General features: G+C 50.0%; 1 protein-coding gene across 1 annotated transcript; it reads right to left on the bottom strand.

Moving 5' to 3' along the window:
* Positions 1-5,097: 5,097 nt before the first annotated feature.
* On the bottom strand, positions 5,098-8,475 carry LOC123187317 (elongation factor 1-alpha). The gene is made up of 3 exons (XM_044599159.1): positions 8,322-8,475; positions 6,764-7,247; positions 5,098-6,206 (listed from the first exon to the last, which is right to left on the bottom strand). The coding sequence occupies exons 2-3, from the start codon at positions 7,223-7,225 to the stop codon at positions 5,325-5,327; spliced, it is 1,344 nt and encodes a 447-aa protein (XP_044455094.1). The 5' UTR covers positions 7,226-7,247; positions 8,322-8,475; the 3' UTR covers positions 5,098-5,324.
* Between the last annotated feature and the right edge of the window lie 941 nt (positions 8,476-9,416).

Genomic DNA, 9,416 nt, shown 5'->3' with positions numbered 1-9,416 from the left:
CTGCCCCCGGAGCTGGCTCGTGCCACGTGGTTGCCCTTTAGCACCGGTTCGTGCTGAACCGGTACTAAGGGGGAGAGGGGGGCTTTAGTGCCCACACTTTAGTGCCGGTTACCGAACCGGCACTAAAGGGTCTTACGAACCGGTGCTATTGCCCGGTTCTGCACTAGTGGCATGTCATCAACCTCATCCTCCTAAGACTCTCCTATTACCTATCACATTTCTTCATGTCAAGGTTGCAATCATACATGTGTGCAGCGAACGGCTTCAACATCTGTGAGGCTGTGAATTGAGCGTAATTCATATGCTTATGTTCCTTATGATGGAACAAACCTACGAGGATTCAATTCCTAGACTTGGCAGTGATGCTCGCATTTTTTTTTAATTTATTTCAGGTTTTTCGATGATGTTTGTTCGGTGGCAGGAGATATTTTCGTCGAGTACGAGGCGCGTGTAGTGACTTTGTCAATATCAAGATGTTGTGCCAGCTCAATATCTCAAAAGTATTTATAGGGATAGAGTGTCCATGCGTGCGTGCTTTTATAGGTGTGTGTGTGAGCATATGTGATTGTATTGTATTAAAAAAAATACATGTAAGGCTCTTCACCTCTACACATTAGGCACGCAGGGCCACATGAATGGCGTCATCATTGTCAGCCTTTTTTGTTGAATTCCTATTTCTATATTCTTTCCAGTTTCTTCACTTTTGGTTCCTATGCTTTTCAATCTTGGCATCTCATGAGAGTGTGTTGTCAAGTCTGCACACAACGATGACTTATGGCTTGCACATAGTGTACAATATGCAAAAGATAATTCATGCCACAATCGTGAGATCCCTCTTTGATTTAGTATTCTTGTGGAACACTATGTGATTTTGTGGTATGGTAAATGTTGAGGTAGTGGATACTTCCTTGCGGCTGAAAACTCAGTCTAAGAGCATCTCCAACAGCCGTGCCAAAAGACGCGCGCGCACGGTAAATTGGCTTTATAGCGCGCGCGGGACGTTTTCGCGCGCTCCAGCGATGGCGCGAAACTAGCGCGCGGGAAACGATTCCGCGCGCGCGGGAAAAGGCGGCCGCTCGCGCGCTACATTTGGCGCGCCGCGTCCGGCGCGCCTATAAATTGCAGTGCCTCCGTCGCTCTCTCCATCGCCCTTTGCCGCTCTCTCCGTCTCTCCATCGCCCCCTGCCGCGCTCTGCCGCCGACACGCCACCACCGCGCCACGATGCCGCCTCGGCGCCGGGGAGGTACGGGCTACCGCGGCGTCCGCGTGCATCCGTCCGGCACCTACTCCGCCGAGATTCGGTCGGGCGGCGGCATGCGGCTCCGTCTCGGAACTTTTGACACCGCCCAGGAGGGCGCCCGCGCGTACGACGCTGCGGCGTGGCGCCTCCTGCGGTCCCGTCAGGACATGAACTTCGCCGACGTGGCGACGCGGGAGCGCGCACAGGAGTTGGCGCCTTTCCCGCGGCTTCTCACTGACGAGGATCATCGCAAGCACCGGAGGCGGGAGCATCGTCTCAGGCTGGCCGAGATGGACGAGCAAGCCATGGCGCTGTGGAGTCATCGCTTCCCGGAAGACACCAACGAGGAACAGTTCTTCGCCCAAAGAAGGGCGAGGAGGGCGAGGAGGAGAGAGGAGCGAGCCGACTATCGCGAGGACAAGCGAACGCGGAAGGCGGTCGCTAAATACAACCAAGCGCTAGGAGATGCGTCCTCCTGGAACTCCGGCGACGAGCGGTTTCTTGACGCCTACGCTCCGACGTCGGAGGAGGACATCACTGAGACAGAGTTCGAGTCGGACGAGTAGTAGTAGGAGAACTATCTACGAAACCAAATATATAGTAGGAGAATTATCTACGAAACCAAATATGTAGTAGAAAAAAGTGAAATATAGCGCGCCCGCTGGAGCGGCGTGGGCGCGCTTAATTTGCAGCGGCCGCTGAAGCCAGCGCATCGCTGCGCGCAAAAGCTGGCTAACCCGGCGCTGTATCGCGACTTTTAGCACGTGGCGCGTTGCGCGGCTGTTGGAGATGCTCTAAATCTCCTATATTTGGTGTGACTACAGGTATGATGGTTTCAGTAGAAGAGGCTAGTATTGTATTATTTCCCCTTTATTTTGTACACACCCCAATCGCAATATACAGAAGCAAGAGTAGGGTATTGTCTCCACCATGAGACTCGAAACCTTGGTGAAACCTTGTCTCGTTTTACCATCCAACCCAATCACCTAGCTAGGATACCCTACCGAGGGATCTGCTAGAATTAGCTCCTACACTGGTGGCTCATGCAGGTCCTGCTAGGTGAACTCAGTGTCTCGATGGTAGTCCAGATTAGATCTAGCGCGATCTATGCGCCACGCTAGATGTTCGCCTTCGATGCCGCCACGAGCCGACTCGACTGGCCACCTCGGCTAGGTCAAGAATTTCACTCCCGGTCGAGTCATCAGATTCGGAAACCTAGAGTACTCTGTGGATCCCCGCCGAGCTGATCCTCCAGAGTTTGGCCTCACGCGAGATCCAGAGTTGGTTCTCCCGGACTCGATGTGAGATTGGATCCAGGAAGAAGTTCAATTTTTTTACCCATCTAATCATGGATATCGAGAACCTCACCGACATCCTTGAGGGCGCCACCGAGGAAGCGAAAGACATGGAGGAGGAGAACGATGAGCCCGCAGACAGCTAACCGCCATCCACGTACGGTGCCCTTACCGTGGTTGGCAACCTTTGTCCATGAATGCTACATAGTGGACACAAATCACACAAGCGAAAAGCTCAGGGAATGACACCGGAGATGGTCCGAATACAAACCGGGAGAGGAGAGTCCACCACGCGAACCTCGGTCGTTAAGCAACTTCGGCGAGCATGATCTTGAAGTGGTGGACATAGAGCTTGACAATGACAACCCGCGTCGCGATCAGGCTCGGAACAATATAATAAGGTAAGCGGTAAAATTGGCTCTGGACTGAACCGGTTGGTTGAGAAAGCTCACGAGCTTGATGAGGCCTGGCAGCAGGTTCTCACTTACGAGGAGAATCTGAAGGCCAAGGCTATTCCGACAGACTTTGTCAGTTCATCACAACTCACAAATCTCCTCTTCCGTGGAAGCCCAGCTCAATTATGTGTTCCTCCTAGCATAGCTCAATCATTAGGCTCCATCGCCCAGCACCTTGGGCGAGAGTTGCACGCAAGCCTCCAGCAACCGAAACCGATGGCCAACGGCAATGTGTTTAAGCCGCCGCGTGAGAATGGAACATGGGGCTTCGTCATTAGCTTAGGGTGTGTTTGGTTGCGGAATAAAGTGGAATGGAATGTCATGGTTCCATTCCACTAGGATGGGTCAGTTCCGTCTCTGTGTTTGCTTGAGCACAATAGATGGAATGAAATGGATAAATTTCGGTGTTTGGTTGGAGAGATTGAATCGAATGAATTTGGTTCTGCTCACAATAATTTATAACTCCACTGGCAAGCATAAATAGTTTTAAACAACATTTAAATTTCACAATGATTTATCACTGAAATATATAATCTGATATTTGATTGTTTATATATAAAAAATGGTAGTCACAGCAACTTTTCAGAAAATAAATAACAAATGTTGATGAAGCACAAAATCTAGATCACAAAGTATTACTACCAGTCTCAACACGGAGCACACAAAGCTAGCACTAATCAAGTTGAGTACTAAGTACTGATTATTGGACGGAGAATGCCAGGTTGCCAATCGAAGAAGCTTGCTCATGCCGCCGCTGATGCTTCTCTTGCTGCTTGCCGAACTGCCTGATCCCTGGTTGGTGCTGCTACCGCCCAGGTGTGTGGATGCCACTAGCCGGGAAGGAGACGAGCCGAGCCGATCGCCGCTTATCTGCTCTACTTCCCAACAAATTGGCTGCATCTGACCTGCCATCATTGCTGCCTACTAGGTGAGAGGAATGGGAGGAGGGAGCAATCAGCTGCTGCTTGACGAGAGATAGACGGGGGAGGAGTCGTCATTCCAGAGAGCGAGCCAAGGGAGAGGCCGGATCAAGAGGGAGCCGCCCCGTCCTTTCCCAGATCCTTAGTCGAGGGGTAGGAGACGCGGCGAAGCTGCATCTCCGACGAGGGGAAGGAGACGCCGGCAAGGCTGCATATCCAACCGCGACGAGGGGTTGCCGTAGAGGAGGGGGAGGTGTATGGCCGCCGCCATGCCCATCAAGGGAGAGGGAGAGGGGCGCCGCGCAGGACGCTTTCCTCGTTGGTAAGTGGGGGACGAGGTGAGAGAGACGTGTTCCGGGGTCTGGCCAATTTGAAGGAACCACCCGGTTTGGCATATGGGGTGAATATTCTCTCCAGGGAACCAGTGCGTTCCGTTCCATTTTTCAACTAAACACATTCTGTTCCATTTTTCAACTAAACACAGGAATCGCTCCCATGTGCAGGTCCGACCCGTTACATTCCACTTCATTCCCTGAACCAAACACACCCTGGATACTGCGGCAACCCCTCGTTTATTGGGATCGAGCACTCAGATGGGGTATCTCACTGTAGGTAAGCAAACAAGAATGAAGCAATTTTGCGTGATGAATGGGCCATTTTATTGCTGCCGTGACCTGGTTGATACCAGGTAACTGATGCGGAAATAATTAGTTATTGATGCAATCTCCTACATGCTGAGAACTATTCTAACATAACTCATGGAGTGTTTTCAGAAAAGGGGCAGTAACGCACTGTTTAGTGAAGGAATGTTACTCCTTTCGTCCCTCACCCTAGTATCACATCATTTGAATAAAAGAACATTCCCGTAAAGAAAGATCTAAAAGCATCTGTTAATGGGATTATTATTACAAAATCATAAAACAAGCGCCTCGGTGGCCTTCGTGTGTGTAAGCAGAAGGGCCAAAGGGAGAAGTATATTTTTCATGCACGTGAATAATAATAATAATAATAATAATAAGCACAAAAAAAGAAAAAAAAAGAAAAATCTGAAGAAAAGAGCTGCAAAGTCTAAGACAAAAGAAATATTCAGGAAAAGGATAAAAAACCATCAGCACATACTCCTTGTCATGCGTAGTTAAGAAAGGAAACAGAAATTCAACTTGGCAAGACGAAAAACATGATCAACTGATATAAAACGACTCCAAACATGCCAACTATATATAGTAGCAACATTAACTGACGAAGTTTCACCAACACAACCGAACGATACAATGACAGAGCAATAAGCAGTTCCAACACTGCTCGACACAAATAACCGAAGCTTAACAAGTTTCCAAAACAACTAGAACAACTATCACCACCACCAAATACCGCCACCGCCACCATAGATGCAGTAAAGAACCTGACACCATCTCATTTCTTCTTGGCCGCAGCCTTGGTCACCTTGGCACCGGTCGGATCCTTCTTCTCCACAGCCTTGATAACACCCACGGCAACCGTCTGCCTCATGTCACGCACAGCAAAGCGGCCCAGGGGAGGGTACTGGGCAAAGGTCTCCACCACCATGGGCTTGGTGGGGATCATCTTGACGAACCCAGCATCACCGTTCTTGAGGAACTTGGGCGCCGCCTCAATCTCCTTGCCAGACCGCCGGTCGATCTTGGTCTGGATCTCAGCAAACTTGACAGCAATGTGGGACGTATGGCAGTCCAGCACCGGGGCATAGCCGTTGCTGATCTGGCCGGGGTGGTTCATGATGATGACCTGGGCGGTGAAGTTGGCAGCCTCCTTGGCAGGGTCGTCCTTGGAGTTGGAAGCGACGTACCCACGCTTGAGATCCTTGACAGCCACGTTCTTGACGTTGAAGCCGACGTTGTCACCAGGAAGCGCCTCCAGGAGAGACTCATGGTGCATCTCAACGGACTTCACCTCAGTGGTCAGGCCAGTAGGACCAAAGGTGACAACCATGCCTGGCTTGATGACTCCAGTCTCAACACGGCCCACTGGCACAGTTCCAATGCCGCCAATCTTGTACACGTCCTGAAGGGGAAGACGGAGGGGCTTGTCTGAGGGCCTCTTGGGCTCATTGATCTGGTCCAGGGCCTCGAGAAGGGTGGGGCCCTTGTACCAGTCAAGGTTGGTGGACCTCTCAATCATGTTGTCACCCTCGAACCCAGAGATGGGAACAAAGGGAACCTTGTCAGGGTTGTAACCAACCTTCTTCAGGTATGAAGAGACTTCCTTGACAATTTCTTCATAACGGGCCTTCGAGTACTTGGGAGTGGTGGCATCCATCTGGCACAGATCATAAGAGCAATCTCATCAGATAAACAGAATTACTGAAAAGTAACAATGGAAACGAACACAAATGAGAAACAGAATACATGTATATACCCAAGTAATGATGGAAGTTGCACGGAATAAGACATAACGATGCAAACAAATACAAATGAGATTAACAGCCAAACAAACAGTTGCACTTATCAACTGGACCTGGACATTTACTAGGTAGTTCTGAACCTTAAAACAACAAGGATATAGTACATTTCTAAATTTCTGTGCTAATGAAGATAAGACATTGACCAAGTAATTCTGAACCTTCAAGTGGATAGCAAAGATGTCAACCAGTTGCAGGATGTTTACGTAATAATGAACATTGAAATTGACCAAGTAATTCTGATCCTTAACATCAAGTGGATAGCAAAAGGATGGCAATCAGTTCATAGGATGTGTTCTGTACTAATGAATATTGACTTAAGTAATTCTGAGCCTTATCAAGTTGATATCAAAATGGTACACAAATCAAATGGTCACTCATAAAAATGGACATTGAAAGTCAAATAGAAGTATACCTTGTTGCAGCAGCAGATCATCTGCTTCACACCAAGAGTGAAAGCAAGGAGAGCGTGCTCACGGGTCTGGCCATCCTTGGAGATACCAGCCTCAAAACCACCAGTGGTGGAGTCAATGATAAGCACAGCACAATCAGCCTGGGAGGTCCCGGTGATCATGTTCTTGATGAAATCACGGTGACCAGGAGCATCAATGACAGTGCAGGAGTACTTGGTGGTCTCGAATTTCCACAGAGCAATATCAATGGTGATACCCCTCTCACGCTCAGCCTTGAGCTTGTCAAGCACCCAGGCATACTTGAAAGACCTCTTGTTCATCTCAGCGGCTTCCTTCTCAAACCTCTCAATCACACGCTTGTCAATGCCTCCAAGCTTGTAGATGAGGTGGCCAGTCGTGGTTGACTTGCCAGAGTCGACATGGCCAATGACCACAATGCTGATGTGGATCTTCTCCTTTCCCATGGCTGCTGGAGCTGTTAACTACCTGCATAGACACAATTAGGGGTGGTGATATGAGTTAAAGAAGTTCAATACTACTGTTTCACATTCAAATAGATAGCTATAAGTTCAATACTACTGTTTCACATTCAAATGGATAACTATTTAATGACAGTGATAATTTGCAACAATAACAATATTAAACCATTGGTAACTGTATAATTTATCAGGCAATACTTGACAGGCAAGCAGAACTAGACTTGAAACTACATAATAGCTAGAATTGCACTAATAATACTGCAACAGACCACCAACAGACACAAACAGTGCCAGTGAAAACAGTTAAATTCAGTGATAGCACCACTACAATTATTCAAATTCATCACATAAGTCATGTAAAACTATTCCAAATGATTCTTAACAGAAGAATAAGATAAACATAGACCAGAATACCTTGTCAAGTAGCCAAGCATGTTCTAATCCGATGTGACAAGATTAGCAGGCAAGGCAACTACTTAACAAGGCAATTCAGGTTGAGAGCAAATTGGAGATGCAGGGGATCGTCTGCAGAAGCACCCAATAGGAATCGAACCTATATGTGAAGGCCCCACGGGGAGGCCTTCAGTCTTTACCATTAGACGATGGGCACTTTTGCAACTCCAATTTGCTAACAAGACCAGTGCAAACTATACATACCTAAACTCGAGGAAATCGGACAAAAAACCGCAGGATAATACAAACTGGTGCTGCAGGATTAATATCACGAGATCTCCATCTACCTGGCTCAGCGATTGCAAATAAACAGATCTCTCTACAGCAGGACTACTTTAGCACAAGAGACATACAGATCGCATCGATCTATCAACTATAACATGACGGTGATTAGCATGCAAAATAAACAGATCCAGAGCCTCAGAGACCAATACAGCAAGTTCATAAGACAGGCTCGAAATCAAGGCGAACAGGCGAACCGAGTAGATCTAGATAATCAGATGCGACGACCGACCTACAGATGCGACCCGTATACCACCTACTGGCGCGCGAACGACCTACAGATGCGACGGCGTACGAACGAGCAGAGGTAACCACCGGCGCGGAAACGGCCGGCGGGGAGGAGTACCTGGCCTACCGGAGACGAAGAGGACGGAGGGGCGATGGGGTCAAAGCCTGCGGCGGCGATGGGGTGGGAGGTGGAGGAGGGATGGATGCCGTCGGCCCCGGTTTATATAGGATCTCACGGGCGCCTAGGGTTTATCCGGGGCCTCTGGATCGTGGGACGGGCGGCTGGGATGGTGGTTGTTTCTCGTCCGTTCGATCCCGATCGTGCGGTTGCTCGTGGCGCCCTGTGCATTCGCGTTTCGTAGCGCCTACGTCCGTCTTTTTTTTCTTTTGAACGTCTCGCCTACGTCCGTCTTGGCCGTGAAGGAATATCCTCTTGTTGTTTAAGAGGATCTCGCAAATCCATTACAAGTCATGTGAACTGCGTTTTTTCAGCTGGTTTAGACAAAAATACGGCCGAGCAGATCTGAAAAAAGGGCCCGGCGCGTAACAGTTTTACAGGCGGCCCGTAAACCAACTGTCATTCCGGTATATATGCGGGCGCCAGGTCATTTTAGGGTTCCCGTTCGTCATTCCCCTCATCCATCTCCGTCGCAAAATCAAAACTCCAGCGAGAAATCTCTTCCCCTTTGGCAACAATTTCCGGCGCATTCGAGCACCGGATCTTGACGGGGATGGCGTCCGAGGGTGCAGGGCGTGGCAGCGGCGGGGGGTTCGGCGGGCACAATGGGTTCGGGTGCGGCGGGGGTTCGGCGGGCGTGGTGTGTTCACTGGCCGCAAGCAGCGCAATGACGACGAGGCTGGCAACTCCTCTCTCTGCCCTCCCGTGTAAGAGAAGCGCAGGGAGCAGGCACGCACCGGCGGCGCGAAATCCCGCAGCACCGGCTCGCGGGCGTGGGCAACTTTCCGGCGACTCGGGAGGCTCTTCGATCCATCCATCCAATGGCTCCGGGAAGCCGAGCGCGCATGGTGGGAGGCAAAAAGGAGGCCACCGCCATCGCCGGAGATGCAACTGCGGCCGCGCGCATGCCGGCGCTCCAAGAGGAGTACCAGTTCGTCTCGACCCTCTTCGGTATGCTGATCTACTACACCCTCCATGACAACAAGGGTGGCGACGGCGACTCTGACAACGACTCCGGTGATGAGGGTGGCGACG

Source organism: Triticum aestivum, chromosome 2A, assembly GCF_018294505.1.
Source record: "Triticum aestivum cultivar Chinese Spring chromosome 2A, IWGSC CS RefSeq v2.1, whole genome shotgun sequence".
NCBI lineage: Eukaryota > Viridiplantae > Streptophyta > Magnoliopsida > Poales > Poaceae > Triticum > Triticum aestivum.
Note: the sequence above shows the minus strand (reverse complement) of the source record. Positions and strands in the feature narration are given on the sequence as shown.